Source organism: Dicentrarchus labrax, unplaced genomic scaffold (assembly GCF_905237075.1).
Source record: "Dicentrarchus labrax unplaced genomic scaffold, dlabrax2021, whole genome shotgun sequence".
Taxonomy (NCBI): Eukaryota; Metazoa; Chordata; class Actinopteri; family Moronidae; genus Dicentrarchus; species Dicentrarchus labrax.
In genome coordinates this window covers 14,716,571-14,733,750 of record NW_026136701.1, presented here as the reverse complement: position 1 = coordinate 14,733,750, position 17,180 = coordinate 14,716,571, and the positions used below count along the sequence as shown (strand labels likewise).

Below are 17,180 nucleotides of genomic sequence, written 5' to 3'. Positions count from 1 at the left end.
AGAATGCAGTTTATGTATACAGCATGTACATCTTGGTGCCCCACTCCCATATGATGATCACCTCATAATCAAATATAGTGGATAAAACAATATTCCATTTTACAATATTCATTTTATTATCTTAAAACAAACAATATAAAAGGAGAGCCAGTATACAGCCAATAGTGGCACAACATGATGTTGGCACATCTATTAAAACTTTTGTGCAAGACATTTACACCAATAAAAACATTTCTGCTTAAAAAAGGGACAACGCTAAAAAAAACTGCTTTGTACTCATGCCTATGGATTAGCAAGCCTTTACAGCACAAATGTCAAAGTCAGCAACCAACACAGACGGTAAGAATATCCACTTCTCAAAGTTATAGGCTGAGTCATTCGCTTTAATTGCTTGGTCAAATAATACTGGATATGTACCATGACTCAACTTGACTTCAAATCAGAGGGAAAACCGTCCGTCAGTGGAAGCAATATGACTGATGCTTTTAAAATTAATTTCTAGATTTTCATCTGATTTAACTGGCATCTAATTTTGAAATTAACCATGTAAACAATAAAATAATTTGTTCTGTAATATAGTAACACAAATAAAACCCCTCTTGTAACTGCGCTACCATAAAACACAATATATATTGCACACATTGGCTCAAAACATGAAAATAATAAATTAAAACAAATAAAATCGTAACATTAGTGGCAGAATGGTGGTGTGGCTCTCTTAAAAGACCTCTCTGTCGTTCAGTTCTTCCTGAGGTGCAGATAAAATGTCAAGGCTGGGCTTCAGCCCTCACAGAGGCAAGAGCTGAATGAATACGAACATGGAGCCTGTTCTCAAAGTCATATCCGGCATAGTCCTCCTGCATAATCCATGAAAACAGACAAAATTGTGAATAACATTTATTTTGCTCGTGCTCTCCACTCTAACAAGCTTTGCAGTCATTACTCTCAGGCTGATCAATACACTCGCTGTCCAATCAAGTAGCAGCATACCCATTAAAGAAGCAGAGAGCCTGCTGCTTAGCTCCTCCTGTGCTCCTGTCAGACACTGCTGCATCTGCTCGGGCATGCAGAGTTGGCTGTTAAAGCAACAGCAGAGAGCCTGAGCTCTAGGCTCCGTCACTGTCAACTGTCCATCCACTAACAAAGTCGATGCTGCTGCACCAGACGTCTCCAATTCAAATGCAGGTGGGTGAGGCTGCACCCAGTGCACCTCAGGCAATGCAGATACCAGGACACAAACTGATGTAAACTGATGTATTTTGGAATTGCATTCACCACATCTGGAACATGTTGTAACAGGCAATATTTAAAAAGGTGTTCAGACACATCTCTGATATTCTGGGACAGAACTATCAGCTCGGTGTAAATGAGATGAAGCCTGCTTTGCGGTGCCATGACTCCATGCTGAGATCAGACAATGCAAATACACCTTACCTAAACCAAAGGTTCCAAACCTGGGGGTCTGGACTAGGAGACGCCAAGCTTCACGGGGGGCTTTCTTGATTCAAAGGGGTGTGTAAGTAAATGTAGAGTTAAGTAAATCTAATAATAGAACAACACCCAAGTGCCAGGGCCAAGAAAACACTGAATTTGAATATAATATGAAATATCCATAAAATATGTCACTTAGTTTGGGGTTGCCAGTTTATTAAATGATAGAAAAGGGGTCCCTTAAGGAATAAGGTTGGGAACCACTGACCTAAACCAACAAGGTGCAGTATGAGGTCTCCTTCTCCCTGAGGAGAGGAAGCGCAATTCACTGGCCACTCCACGAAGACAGAAACCTGCCACAGCTCCAGCCAGCTTCTACATCCATGGCTACAGCCGCGACACCACCAACCCCCTCTCTAGTTCAGTGCCCAGCTGACCCACCGTACTCTGTTCATTGACACTGGCAGTGGGCTTGCTGCTCCTTTATTGGGTATGCTAGCACTTGATCAGGCAGTGAGTGTATTGATCTGTCAGAGCACATCCTAAGTTATTTACAAGACTTTGATCAAAAACTTTAACTGAAGGCAGAAATAAGGCAAAATCCTCTCTACTAGGACACTCTACTACTTGCTCTAAATAAATTTAATGAGGCAATGTTTTGGTCTCAGGGGTAAACCAATAATGAAACCTGTTAGAGAAAAACTAGTCATGGAACTTTCTACCCACTAATAAAGTTTATGAACAGTCAATAAATTAATGAAAACCAGTATAAAATACAAATCGTTAGATGCATTAATTAAAAAAGCCATGCAATAAAGAAACCTACTGTACCTTGGCCTGAAGCATTAGCATTCTGCCCTTCGCTACAGACTGAAACACAAGACAATAAAATATTAGACTTTGTGACTTCTGCACCATCTCAGACATGGTCTATCTCTCACACACACACACACACACACACACACACACACACACACACACACACACACACACACACACACACACACACACACACACACACACACACACACACACACACAAAACTTGCCTCTGGGGTGTTCAGCAACACACAGCCCAGTTCATAGCAGGAGTAGGGCTGCACGTAAGAGTTGCTCAGACGGCCCACCTCATCCCTTGCAGCCAGATGGAAATACTGCGAAAAAAAGGGGGTTAGGGATATCAGTTATAGGTCTTACCAACATAACAATTTAACAGTCCTACAACTACAGTTAGGTGCAGTGTATCTTGCATAATATATTTCCAAGCCCTATGCATTTAATTAGACATGGGAGTACCTGAATAGCATCTTTGGTATTATGAAGACATTTGTTAATGGCACCAAGAAGCAGATTTTTCAGGCCTGCACTTGAGGCATCATCAATCCCCTGCAGAACTAAAAAAATAATAAAGTTTAGTTACACCCAAAGACAAATAAACAACATAAAAAGTGTGGGTTGGTGATTTAAACAATATAAAATCGAGTACCTTGTGTCATTGTCTGTAGCTTGGTGGTGGAGCAGTTGGGCAGAGCTTTCCACAGGTAAAGAATCTCGATCACAGACAGGATACAGAGTTCTTTGAACAGACTGGTGCTCCTTAGCTTCTCAGCCTGAAAAAAAAAATGTACATTCAGACTTCACTGATTTTCACTGTATTTTGCACCAAAAATGTTTAATAGAAAGTCAGCTGGATACATACCCTCTTCATGGAGAACAACTCGATCTGATTATTCTTGCGTTTGAAAAGTCTTTGAACATCCTTGAACACAGAGACAGCTCCCTCCAGGTCACCTGTGGCTCCTTGGCACACTAACACAACAACGTATAATATGGATGAGCAACCAATACCAAACCTCCAAGAAATGCCTTTAAAGCCTTATTCATTTGTACTGTAACCACCTCCAGTTAAATAGGCGTAGTAGCACTGGGACCAGCGAGACTCCGTCTTCAGTCTCTCAAAGGCTCTGTAGGCTTCTGTGTAGTTCAGTTCGATCATGCTGCACCAACCTAAAACATTCAACAATCAGAAATTATGATGCAGACTAGCGTGGAGCAAGGTGGTTTGAAATCTGAGAGGGGAAATAGTACCTATTTCATATAAACACACGTGCTGTATTTCCCTCTGGTCAGAGGCCAGATCTAAGGCATCACGGAAGGACGTCAAGGCACTACTGATCTGGCACTAGAAAGGGGAACTTTGTGGTGTGAGTTACAGGCTGATACAATATTGAGCTTTCACAAGTCAGGCCACATGGACAATCAGGTCTATTCTTAACATGTATTCACCTCAAGGCGTTGAACTCTGCCTTTAAAAAACATGAAGAGGGAGGAGTTTGGATAAATAGCCTCCCTTTGTTGAAGAATGGATTTGGCTTCCATCAGGCCTGCCTGTGTGTCTGTGCCATCCAGAGCGAAGAAGGGCTGCACTACCGTGTGGTACCACAAGAGGGCCAAGCTGTAAAGGAAGCACAGAGACCAGTGAGAGGGAGTGTACTGTACAGAAAAACATGACATCTTATATAAAGATGATCCCACCTGGCAGGGCTCCAGACTAACTTTTTGCATTGGTTGCACTGGTGCGCCTAACTTTTTTTTTTTTTTAGGTGCACCAGCACAAAATTTAGGTGCACCCAAATTTTTCATTGCGTTGCCTTTAACGCTATAAGGTCAACTTTTTATCGCTCTCCATAACTTTTATATAATGTGAATGATTTTTAAACAAGAATAAGGTGTAGAGAAATGCTTGTCTTTATTTGAAGCACAATTATATATAAAAAGAAAAATAAAGTGTTTAAAGTGCTTCACTGAGCTGAAATTGAACATTTCAAACTCAAAATTAAAAAAGATAAAAATAAAATAATTATTAATGATAATAATAATGATGATTACTACTACCTGCCGCTGAAATACAGCTGGGAGAGGGGCCAATTTCTCTACACACACTTGTCACGGCATATCGTGTGTTTTTTAGACATGTTATGTTTTTTTTAAAGTCTCGATATGAAACATTGTTGACCCGCTCACGAATGCACTATTTCCGGCCATATTCTGACCGCACTCCTGACAGTACACGCAGTGCATTGTGTTACGTCCTTTGTTGTACCTCAGCCAGAGAAATTGTTTCCTTCAGTCCTGTCTGAAGGAATATATTTTGGCCTTTTTAATTTGGGTCTCGGAGCCGGGCTCTAACCCAGACTCGGTTGTCTCCTCCTCTGGTTCCGAGTCTGATGCTGTCGCCGAAGGACCGGGGCTTGGCATCTCACCAGGGACCGAGGGCTCCGTGTCTTGACAGGATGGACTCTCAGTAGTGGGGATGGATGGGATTATAGTAGTAGGGCTGGTTGTAGGCTTGGTTTTCTTAATGAAAAAACTTTCAATATTTCTGCCTTTCTTCATTTTCCCTCGTTTTGTCGCGTTTATTTTATTTTTCCGTTTCAGTTAGTCAGCTATTCTCGCTCTCAGGTCACGCGCAATTTTTAACACACACAATTTAGCGCAGCGAACAGGACCACAGCCAATCAGAGGCAAAGACCCGCCCGAGCTCTGTCTCTTATTGGATTAGAACACGATATGATCCCACCATGAGTGTGTGAGTTCGGTCACAGGAGAGCACAGAGAGATGATGCGCTTGCGAAATAAATTTATGTTTTCACCCGGGCAGCGTCAGGTGCACCGGTGCGACCTAGAAAAATGATTAGTCGCACTCTGGAGCCCTGCCTGGTACAAAATTAGAATATTTGTAATTACTTTTAACTAATTTTCATGTTCTGTATTACAATGATTATTGTATGATTCAGTCAATTTCACATGGCCTGAAAAACCAGAATACAATGAGTTAGTGATGAATATCTTGGTAATTTTGGATCAGTAGATTAATGGTAGCCACCAACACAAGACAGTACTGTGTATCACAAAAATCACACCTTCTTTCCTCAGGAAATGATGCTTCTCTTACTATGAGGGAGCTGGCCTACACTTACTTAGACATGTTGTTTACAGTTGAATTATTTAGATCATGTTCCAGTTACAGCCAGAATACAGATGATACACAAACGTACTCACTCACATACTCACGTAGCTAAGGGGGCCTTCATGTCCTTACTTTCACTGGCATATGTGAGCGCTGACAGGCCTTGAAGGCGGTCGCCAGGGAAACCCAGCAAGTTGACAATCTTCAGTAGGTGCGGTGGCACCATTGAGATACAGAGGTGGAAGAGTCCATAACCAAAGCTGACTGAACCTTTAAGCCGATCCAAAGCCTCCGGGCTGACCCTGTCCAGTCTCTGTGACAGGCTTGGCCCAGGCGAAGAGGAGCGGCTGCGGTCTGAGGAGGAGGACAGAGACGGAGGCGGCGTAGGTTGCTGTTCAGACGCTCTTCGTCTGCTGCCCTCCTGCAGGTGTGAGATGTCGCTGTAACATTTGTTGTACATCTTCCAGGCTTTACGGAGGATCCAGCCACCTTTGATGTATGCTGTCAGGAGATTGAAGTTGAGGTCAGTGAAACACACTGTCCTTTGCAGTGGTAGCTAATAATATTAAAACTAAGATTACAGAACTGCAAAGTTCATTATTTCCATTTCACACCAATAAATGTGCAGTCTTCATAGTTAAGCCAAAAAGCACTAAAAGTTCCCTTACATGACAGATCTTGTTTGATGAAAGACAGCACTGCAAGGTAAACCTGGCAGTCTGCAATGATAATCTGCCTCTGGAGTCGGTCCACTGCAGCCACCCCCGACCTCTGAGAGTCCGCCTGCCCACACAAACACCTCACACTTAGAGACCGAGGTGACAAACAGACATGACAAATAGACATCTCGGCAAGCTAACAAACCTGGACATTCATTCCAACATACAACGGTCCTTTTCAGACAATCTGCATTCGTCATACATCATTCGATTACATTCAATTAAATTATGTGTTGAATAAGTTACTCACACTCCTCTTGATCTTGTTTTTAATGGTTTCAATGACACCAGTGTTTTCACTCTCACACAGTTTCTCTGTAGCTTTGAGGTCCTCAAAGGCCATCTGCATTTTCTCCTCTTCAAATGTCATCATGGCATTCTAGAGAGATAGCCAGATAAATAACCCCGTCATTTCCATACAACTACTCCAGACTAAATGTTGGTGATCCTAAACTAAACTTTACTGACTTTTCAGATTGCATATGAACAAACAATGTGTAGGAGTCCTGTACTTTCTTTTCATGTATTTGACATCAGTTTGCCATGACCTTTCCGAACTGCTTAAGACAACATGAAGCCACCTCCGGAAAACCAAAACAGGTCGGCTCGGCCACTGAAAATGAGTCTTTACAGTGTAAATGTTAAAGCAGAAAGCAAATGTATTGTGAGGTAGAGTATGATAAGCAGACACATTTGTCTGTATTTACATTTTAAAATTCAATTATTGACAGAATAAGGAAGCAAAATTGTTGAACTGAATAAAGTTTATTTTATTTTTTTCTTTAATAATGTATTGTTTGCATTGTGATTTAATTAATCAAGTTACAATAGCTCTAAACTGATCATACAGGGAAACCCTTATCCATCAAGATGAAGGATCCCTCTGGTACTTTGCCTGCAGTAACATTTCCTTTTTTCTCTCTTTTTTGGAATTTTTTTTCTTGAGTTTCTCTTTGCATGTCTGGATTCTGAGGTATCTGGTTATCTCATCCACACAAACAGGTTTTGTAGTCTTGTTGTGTTTTGGGCTATTTGTTTTCCAGTAAATCTTGTCATGCTTACGGTTCCCCTCCACTTTCTTGTTCCTACAGTTGGTTGTGTTTGAGCTTCACTGTGCAGAACGACGTATGTGCAGAGTAGAACAGACACTGAAGGTAGCAGCAAGTATTCTTCAGAGTTGAAGTGAATAAAGGTTTATTAAACTAGATCTCAACACCTTCAGACAGATGGGGACATCAACTGGCGTCGCATATCAGTCAAGAGGTTAATAAAAAAGATAATACATGTGGATTTCTTCTGCTGACAAAGACCTTGTGATATGGTAAAAAGTAAACCTTGAGTTAAGATTGTTTTGTCAACTGAACTCCTGTTTCCAAGGTTGAGACTCAACTGTATTGTATGTGTTTATTCTATTTGTAACATGGACCATACTCTTGAAACATGCTTTTACTTGTTTTATTTGGGAGGGTTGCATTTCCAATTTTTGGGTTTGAATCCACTTACTGCACGTGGACAAAGGAATGTAATGTACCGTCATAATGGGTGAAAACTGGATTATAAAATTACAGCTCAATGCAAACCCTAATTCACTGTGGCATGAAGTTAGTCGGTCACGCAAATAAGAAGTCATCTGGCTTTGTGACAGGCAGGGAAATTCCTTGAACCTCATTATGAAACAGACATGTGCAATTTACAATAATGTTCGTCAGCATTTGGGCCACAAAACAAACGTAATAAAGTTGAGTGCTGCAAAAGGATGTTGCTTTTGGACTCACCAGAAAACTCACAAAACTAGCCCCGAAACTCATCAAAGGACTGTAGTTCCTGAAACAGAAGATAAAGAAAGGGTGATGTCATTGAGTGATGCGCTGTTTGAACAGGCGACATATCTATGGGGCATTAAGCAGTTCATGGGTGGCGCAACAAAAATGTGTTAAGCCTGTTTCACTGTGAAGGCACAAAATGACAGCCAGACAAAGTGACTTGACTCAACAGGAATGTGGTCGTTTCAGTTGGTACATATATCCCGTCATAACCTCGGTGGTGGTGATTTAACTGAACCCAAGTCACAAGCTTGTTCTCCATTGCTGAGTTTGTGTCTTTCACTTCCCATCAATTTTTATTTTCTTTTTTTTTGCTGATGCAATCAAAGCAGGATGGCACCTAGTGCTAAATGCAATTAGTGGAAGAGGTGACATTTAAGCCTTCACCAGGGGTCAGGACACATAGGGGGTTGCCCTTCTGTGGCATCAACGTTCATGTTGAAAGCAAAGCCTTCCAAGAGATAATCAGCCCATATTATAACAGCACAGCTTTCTTGTAATGAGCTCGACCAAACCAGTGAGTGTTTTCCACCCACTTTATTTGAATAGGCTTTAAAAAGGTAAAAGATTCAAACACGAAAAGGAGAAAATTAGAATTAAGTGTGAAGAACTGTCTCAGATTAAACGGGGTCCTGACTCCACAGGATGGGAACGACTAGGTTAGAGGATCATTTGCAAGTTTAATCTCTACATTTGGACACTACATTACATCCAATAAATGCACTTGATTTTCCAAAAACATGGATGCAACAAATCCAATAATGACATGTGGTTGTAATGTGAGGAAACTATCAGGGTCCAGGTGACAAATTTAACACAAACCTGTTCAAAGTTAACTGAAAACAACTTACTAACACGGATAGAAATGCTGACCTGTTTAAGCATCTTTAAAAACATTTGTATATCAGCCAATCACCACACACACACACACACACACACACACACACACACAACACACACAGAGAGAGACAGAGAGAGAGAGAGAGCAATATCATTATAATAATAAAGTCATTATACTGTTTGAGCATCACAAGTCACTCTGGGTCATTCTGGGTATGGATATTTGCTCAGGGTATTTAAACAGTACTCATCCTGCTTGTGACCAGATCATATGGTGCTACACTGTACGAGCGTGACAGGGATGGTGAGGTTTTGTTTTGCAAAGTAAGCACAGGCAGTGAATGAGGGGAGTTAAACGCATTAATGGCTTCTACGCACGCTGGTTCACCACAGTAGTTTGCAAACATTAAACTAGCCATTTAACAACCCCCTGCAGAGGATATATATATATATAAGTATTCATTACCGGACTAAAATAGAATCAGTAATATTGCTTAATGTCTCCTACAAGACACTCAAATACCTGTATGTCCGGAATAGCTCGTCGCTCTCCTTGAATCCATTGTTGAGGAGCATATTGATCCCCTTCAGTGCCAGCTCTGCGTCGTTGATACGCTCTGTCTTCTCATCCTCCACGCTTGCCGGGGCTGGTTCCGTCGGGTCCGCCATTGAGAGATACCCGATACCGGAGGCGAGGCGCTAAAGGAGGAGGGGGGTGGGATGTACGGTTCGTCTCGTTACTTTACTTACAGGCAGAGCAGTCTCAGTCGGTGGCGCAGTTTTTTTGCAGCAAACGAAGTCATATTTCTAGTGTTACATGAGGAGGGGCTAATGGGCGAACCGGTCCATGTTGACTAAGAGCAAATAACATGAGTGAGGACGGTGTCCGTGTATCCAGTAGTTGTGTCGCTGTTCCGTATTCTGCCGCCTGACCGGTGGTTCGTGTGCTCCTGCGCAGACAGGAAGTGTGCTGCCTTCAAGTGCTATCGGAATTATCGCGTTTCCGATCAGATTGTGCAGAAACAACCAAGCAATAATCACACGAGATTAGGGCCGTTGAAACACGTCAATTTAGCAGTGCTAGAGGTGTTATTTTTCTCCTCCTGTTTGATATTCGTATATTCATTTCTCTTTTGCGTGCTTTGTCATGTTGTATTTTTTTCCTCGTACATTTTATAGGAAATGAAGTGAAATAACCAAATTTACACCGAATTGTTTGATCCATCACATTCTGTCACAAATTTCGCCTGTATTCCCACTGCACGCTTTCTACCGTCAGAGGGTACTTTATGTTTTTGTGGTTCGGTTTTTGTTGAACATGATTTAACAAAGTCAGTTAAAGGCAGCATCAGAGTGGGCGTGGTGGTTTTCTGCTGGAGAGCCAGCCAGCTAAAAGCCCAGCAGCACAAGTGTAATATTGGAAATACTGAGCTCAAGAATCCAAATTACTCTTTAGAACATTTTCACTGATTTAGTAGTTCATAGTAGTTCTAAAATAGTAAATTCATAAATAGTAGTTATATATATAAATATGTTTAGCTCCCAATATGATTGCTCTGTAATTGCTCTGTCAAAGCATTCTCAATACTATGGTGTAATTCTGGTGGATTCCTTTATTTTATCTTAATTGTTAAGGATTTTTTAAATATAAAAATAGTCAAATTTAAATATCTTTTTAGCAACTAAATAAAATTTCAGTCAACTTTAAAAATACACGATGTGTAATTGTAATATGAATGTCTCCTCTGGTCATTTAAAATCCCCATATTCCCAGTTTGTATACTGAGGATATGACTTCATTGTCCTTGTTGATAACTGCCTACTCTTATTCAAATTATAAGAATATTATACTTCCCTAAAGGCCATAAAGGGTGTGTTAATAAAAAGGAAAATCCTGTTATAAGTGTAATAACTGAACACTTTATCCTAACTTACTCTAGTTTGAGCTGAATCACCCTACCCCAAAACATGAGCATATGGGGACAAATCAACATTATATACTGCATTGCAACATGTTTCCTCGCACCAATATTAAATACGAGACCTATTCAAAAAGAAAACATTTATTTGTCTAATTTTGCAATCAAAAGTATACACATTTTGCTGAGTGTAATTCAACAACAAATCCCAGATGTCTGATAAAAAGGTATTTCTCAATACATATAATAATGTGAGTTGTCACCATGATCACAAGACCTACTTATGGCACTGATAAGTATTTATAAAGAACATTAATTGAACAAATTACAAAATACTTTACAAATCAGTGGTCACAAGACAGGAATGCATATAAAAATATGTCTAATTATCATGCTTTTTTTTTATCATATCACACGTTTCCACAAATGTACAAAGTAGGAAAGAAAGAAGAAAACACTTGCTGGGGAATTTAAATACATTAATGTAACTCTCAAATAATACCTAAAATACAACATGTTTTGTGTTATATTACTTTCAACTTAATAGCAATGTGGGCTAAATGGTCCCAAACATGACTGACCATAATTATGAGACTTATGATACTGGTATCTATGTTGGTTGTTTAACTCATAAACAATGCTCCACAAAATTCAGTACGCTGTTTTCTGGTGGGTGTAACTTACGTCAGCAACCACTCAGAACATCCTCATGCATGAAAAAGGAATGCAAAATGGAAAATGGATTCAGAACAGTAATACAAAATGGGAAAAACCATAATATTCATGGCCTGTGAGAGGGCTCCATCTCCATTAAACCAGTTAAAATCCAGAATGTCTATATGATAGCATGTGGATATGAATATAAAATAGCCAGACAACCCTCTGAAATGTCACTGAACTGAGCACCATGGGTGTAAACGTAATTATTATAAAGTCCAACAAACAAAAACAAAACAAAAAACAAATCAACTAATAATGTTGATCTTCATTAAAGCACCATGACAAAAGGTATCATTTGATTTCTTAAAGTGCTGGGTTGCTCATACTGCAACCCTGACCAATCACAAGCTTATTCAGTAGCATTTGATTGTCGACGGAAAAAGAATGGACCAACACATCAGACTGTAAAACATCTGTTAGAGTATGCATTTGTGAACTGGTGCAGTGATACATGATTCTATCACAAAATAAATACAGAAATGTATAACTGAGCAGCAAATATTATGAACCTGTAAGCTGCTGCTCAAATATCCGTTTTACACACACACACTCTCAAACACACACACACACACACACACACACACACACACACACACACACACACCCCACTGAAACACACACCTCATTATATATACATTCTTACACACAAACACATTCTCTGTCTTGGTAACAGATTGCACATGGTTGGTGGTGGACGTGGTCCCAAGGTTTGTTTAATGATGATATATAGTTCTTTCAGCCTGGACACTCTTTGAGGTTGATGGGACCGAACGCACCAGACAGCCTGTCGAAAGAGACAGAGTCGCCATTGAGCCTCATCTCCTGGATGCATCCCACAAAGGACGACGTGACAGGGAGCGTCCGTTGCATTAACATCTCTGCAGGAGAAATATGGTGGACTGGTAAGTAATTATATTGTCCTATCTTATTTTTACTAATTTATATTATTAACTGATTGCATGTTAACTAACATGAGTTTATGGGGATTTTAAATAAATCCTGGATTGCTAACTATTAGATTGATTTCATTATTCATTTTACAGTATTTTATGTTTTAAAGGCAATTCATATTTACAGTATGTTGTTATATCTTAAGAGCACAATAGTTTGGGGCTTGCCCTGAAAGACACATGATAGTTGTCTGTTATACATGCAATATCACTTTTTTCTCATATTATTATACGGTATATGTTATTGTCCTATGGTATTTTCATATTTTTCATAAGTGTGAATACATTTAACTAAAACTAAAATAAGTAGATTAACTCTCAGATTAACAGATTAATACTCACCAGGAATGCCACCCACATACAAAGGGTCTTTGGTCAAAGTTGTAATGGAAGATGGTGGTCCAATCTTGTAATTGTCTATTGTGTCCACATGCAGTTGCACAACATTTTTCCTCTTGATTACTAGAAGGCACACGGACAGTGATTTAATGCAAAAGATAATTAATATCAGTGTATAGTAGTATATTAGTTTGTCTTGAACAATTCACGAAGTGAATGTATGCGTTTTACCTGAGATTTTATGAAACAGGCCATCACATAAAGAAGCTTTTGGCTTCACCGCCACCATGAATTCCCCCTTTCCATTGTTCACTTTTGCCACTACCTGTAAATGAGAGCCACACACAGAGCTTTTAATCATGTGTACAGGGAACACACTTTAAGTAAAGACACCTTTTCAGTCTAGATTCAATTTCAGATCTGTTCTGTTATTCCAAAGTCCCCAACACTTGAACAGTAGTTTATGTTTATTACAGAGAAGCTAAGAGATGTGTTTGTCCAATCAAGGCTCAATCCAATTTATAATTACATCTTTACTTTCCAAAACCGTAAGTTTTGGGTTCTGGCCATAAAAACACAACTGATGTGGCCTCATTAAACTGACACAGAGTTAGTCCTCACCTCTCCTCTGAGCATGTAGACACTAAAATAATGGCCCATCGCAGGTCCATACTGGGTCCTGCTGGAATCACCAACATGTAGCAGAAGTCCAGACAGACTCCGTGGACGAATGTTAAAAAGCAGCTCAAAGCTGGAGCCCACATCAAAGGAGTCATCTGAAATACAGAAAACAGATGTTTTCATCATTGACATTGTAACAAATAAATTATTTTAGACTGTAAATATCAAAACAATCAGGAAACTGCCATGAAAAGGACATACAGTATCAAGGAGACTCTTTGTTACGGGTCTCATAATTTCCTAGAAGGTTGACATGTAACTAATTTCCTAGTAAGTGTCCTTGAAAGCAATATTTAATTCTGTGCTAATTATAGAAAAATAAGGAGACTGTTCTTTAATTAATTAGTGTCAATTAATATCTAGTGTGTAACTTGTTTAACTCAGTGCACTGCAGGTTGTATATTATATGGAAGATTTAACGAAAGGTTTAGTATTTCAAATTAAATGTAATTAAGTAGAAAGTATCAAATTTATTTATAAATGAAGAGATGGTCACTTTCAGGGTAATTCCTAGTAAATTATTAAAATATCATTTGACCTATAAAATATGTGAAAAATAAGATGAAAATGCTGAAATTACACTACTTTTATGAGAATTAATAGTTTTAACCCTCTTTTTGGAAGTCCATTCTCTGTCTTTTTGTATATGTTGTACTAGTATTTTTATTAGTAAGCATTTTCACTGACTTGTTTTTGATTGCAGACAAAAGCTTATAAGACATCCTTATAGCCATTTGAAATGTAGAATCTTCAGATTGTTATCAGAGGGGTGTACTCACTGATAATGACATGTGCTCCATTCCCTGAGAAATAAGCCCCTCTTTGTGCCTGTCCCTCGAAACAGGGGCCAGCACCACGGTTTGTTGATGGATTTGACATTGGAGCTCCATTCATTTTAAAATTGCGGATACAGCCAGACACACTCTGTTTTGGAAGGGCCTTCGACTAGAAATGGATAAAAATACAAAATACAAAATTAGAAAAAAATATATACACACATTACAGTTTGTGAATTAAAATGTTTTTGCGCATGCTTGTGTGAATTGGCCAGTGTCTACTTTTCTTTTTACCTTCAGTTCCTTGTGAAGGGACTCTGGGACACTGCCCAGGTACACAGGGGACACAAATTGCTGCATGGATGTCAACTCAGCACTGGTCAGCTGACCATCCTGGGCCCTGATCCCATCCACAACCAGTCGAAATTTCTTCTTCTCCAAACTAAATATGACCTACAGACAACATAGTTACCATATACATTAAGAATAATAAAGTATTCAGTTTTGTTCTATAATGAGATTTAAATTACGAGTATTTCCACTGACCGAGTGCCACTTTCCATCATTGTACTTCTCCCTGTTGAAGATCTCCTTCTGTTTTCCTACAGACAGTCTGATCCTGCCTTTGGATATGTATAAAGCGAGATGAGAGCGCCCTCCTCTGGTAGCAGAAAAGAACAGCAGGCCCTCTGGAGCTCGAGTCTTGACATCCAGAGAAAAGTGGGGCCTGGATCAAATAAGGAAAGACATCATCTTAAGTGTCTGTGTGTGTTGGCTCTGACATAACAGCAGCATTGTTCTTGAGATAATGGACTCAGCCAAGCACGCTTTTCATTTTGAAATCCTCAGAAAGTTTCATGTGTGTGCATGCATTTGTATTGTGAAATGGTGCAGTAAGGCAATACAGGTCACCCACCTGGGCTGCAGGACCTGTAGTGGAAGGCTGTAGCTCAGGCTGCTAACAGGGCCGCCCATCCGATAAGCATGTTGAACCAGGGCTGGTAAAGCACACGTTGATAGACTCTCATTTATCGCCTGCATCACGCCATCCTAAAATAGCACAGATACAAAGAAAGACACTCAGCACAAGGTAGAAAGTTGGTCCTCAAATAATTGTTTCCTCTCACGTTTTTGGGAAGTCTCCAAAGGGGTTCCACTCTGTCAATAAATAAAGATGGCAGGGTGCAACAATGTATAGTGGTAAGAATGACAGTCATTCTGTATTAAATTGAAGCTCCACCAAACAGACACTAAAACAAAAGATCTTCTAAGGAAAGTTTTACCCACAGGTGAGAGGATGTGTTGTTATACTGAATAAATGAATGCCATGATTCAACTAATGATCATTTTCATTATCAATTCATCTGGGGATTATTTTGTAGATTAATCAACTAATCGTTTCATCAATGAAATGTTAGAAAATAGTGAAAAATGCCTATCCAAAATTTCCCAAAGCCCGAGTAATCTTAATTAAATGGTTGGTTTTGTCCATCCAATAGTCGAAAACCCTAACCCTAACCCAAATATATTCAGTTTACTATCGTGGAAGACTTTGAAAAACAACAAATATTCTCATTTACGAAGCTCGGACCAATGAATTATTTTATAATTTATGCCTTTAAAAATGACCAAAATGATCATCAACATGGTTTCAGATAAACTTTCTATTGATCTGCTACTTAGTTAATGTTATTTCAGACCATAAATACAGTATATGTCTCCTAAAGCGAGTTAACAACCAGCCCAAAATAGTTTTGATAAATTGCCAAGTGTATAACCTGGAAGTTATGATTCCATCACTCATATAGTTAGTATTGATGATATCTGGTGGGTCAAATAATACACAAGGTGGCTTATTTTGGTTACACTGAGTTTTACTACTACTGCTACTACTTTACAGTGAGTTTGTTGTAGAGGCACAACATTTCTGTTTCCTCAGAGGTGTGTTTGGTTTCAACCTAGAGTTAGAGTTGTGCTTGTTACTGTTCCGTACAGTGTGCAAGAAAGAAGTTATTTATGTGACTTGAGGGATTTCAGTTTGGGCCAACACTCAAGGATTAACAGGTGTGAACTTGCAACAGCAGCAGAGATTATAAAACTGCAAATAGACTAAAATACATTTTTGAAATGGCTCCTGATACTATAGAAAACACCAATAATGGATGACAGTCAGCTTATGCCAAATAAATAATATTATTACAAACACAAGATATTGAAATGTAACATGAGAACCCCATGAATTATGGCTGAATTTCACAGCACCGTGTCTTGTGGTACCGTAGTCGTGTCAGCTGATTATTGTACTTGGATGAACTCATGCAGCAGCTGAGAATTCATTATTCAGGCAATCTACTATGTGTTAGGGGTTGTTGGAGAATAAATTATGGTAGTGATATGGCCTCCTCTAGTCAGATGCTCCAAATCAAACACATAGAGCTCAAGTTATGACAGGCATGCACAATGATAAGAAATGATGTAACCATGCTTCTGAGAAACAAAGAATTAAAACATGTCTGAACATAGTAAGCTCTACTCTGTGAAAGCAGCTGTGAAATACCAACATTTTATGTTTATTTTAAATGTTTCCAAACTTCTCATTAGCTTCATCATTTATTATAATGTTTTTCTAAACCTCAATGCTGGGATCCGGCTCAATTTAAATAGACTGAAGATTGACAAATTAAGTTGGGACAGGTCCATTTGTTTAGCCCGGTATTGCATATAAAATCTCACAGAGCTTTACTGGCCCACAACAGCAAGATTTAATGGATACATTTTATTTTAAAGTAATGTAACAAGTTTGAAATATATCAACAGTATCCCCTCTATGTGTAAACATAGACTATATAACAAATCAAATTCAAATTAATTTCTCAGGTAAAACCAGAAAATATATAAAAACTCAGATGCAGATCCTGTTGTGTTCATTAGATATTAAACGTAATGAAATGTCATTTTATTTGATTTATATGATTGTGTAATCAGGCATGTTTGTGTATGAGTGTTTCCATTA

The 17,180-nt window shown here is 39.1% G+C and overlaps 2 protein-coding genes across 3 annotated transcripts in view; both read right to left on the bottom strand.

Moving 5' to 3' along the window:
* Window positions 1–92: 92 nt before the first annotated feature.
* LOC127363487 (tetratricopeptide repeat protein 39C) lies at window positions 93–9,750 on the bottom strand. Of its 2 annotated transcripts, XM_051399987.1 has the most exons (14): window positions 9,306–9,750; window positions 7,895–7,943; window positions 6,370–6,498; window positions 6,069–6,183; window positions 5,505–5,901; window positions 3,717–3,885; window positions 3,519–3,612; window positions 3,330–3,437; window positions 3,130–3,239; window positions 2,917–3,040; window positions 2,727–2,824; window positions 2,480–2,584; window positions 2,263–2,301; window positions 93–857 (listed from the first exon to the last, which is right to left on the bottom strand). In XM_051399987.1, exons 1-14 carry the CDS (start codon window positions 9,449–9,451, stop codon window positions 768–770), a joined length of 1,773 nt encoding a protein of 590 aa, XP_051255947.1. In that variant the 5' UTR covers window positions 9,452–9,750; the 3' UTR covers window positions 93–767. The 2 variants fall into 2 exon arrangements, with proteins under 2 accessions (XP_051255947.1, XP_051255956.1); XM_051399996.1 differs by lacking the exons at window positions 6,069–6,183; window positions 6,370–6,498; window positions 7,895–7,943; window positions 9,306–9,750 and having other exon boundaries at window positions 5,497–5,628.
* Window positions 9,751–10,829: 1,079 nt separating this feature from the next.
* Window positions 10,830–17,180, bottom strand: part of LOC127365175 (laminin subunit alpha-3-like) — a 54,125-nt gene continuing 47,774 nt past the window's right edge. The window contains 8 exon segments of the mRNA XM_051403025.1: window positions 10,830–12,299; window positions 12,714–12,833; window positions 12,942–13,035; window positions 13,332–13,486; window positions 14,171–14,336; window positions 14,462–14,620; window positions 14,714–14,894; window positions 15,084–15,217. Coding sequence (XP_051258985.1) covers window positions 12,157–12,299; window positions 12,714–12,833; window positions 12,942–13,035; window positions 13,332–13,486; window positions 14,171–14,336; window positions 14,462–14,620; window positions 14,714–14,894; window positions 15,084–15,217 — 1,152 coding nt within the window. The 3' untranslated portion in view covers window positions 10,830–12,156.

Excerpts from the sequence above, each read along its gene's own strand:
- LOC127363487 (XM_051399987.1), bottom strand. The coding sequence starts at position 9,451 with ATGGCGGACCCGACGGAACCAGCCCCGGCAAGCGTGGAGGATGAGAAG. Across the intron at positions 3,240-3,329 it reads CTACGCCTATTTAACTGGAG|TGTGCCAAGGAGCCACAGGT; the intron begins GTGGTTACAGTA and ends TTGTTGTGTTAG. Across the intron at positions 2,302-2,479 it reads TGTTGCTGAACACCCCAGAG|TCTGTAGCGAAGGGCAGAAT; the intron begins GCAAGTTTTGTG and ends CTTGTGTTTCAG.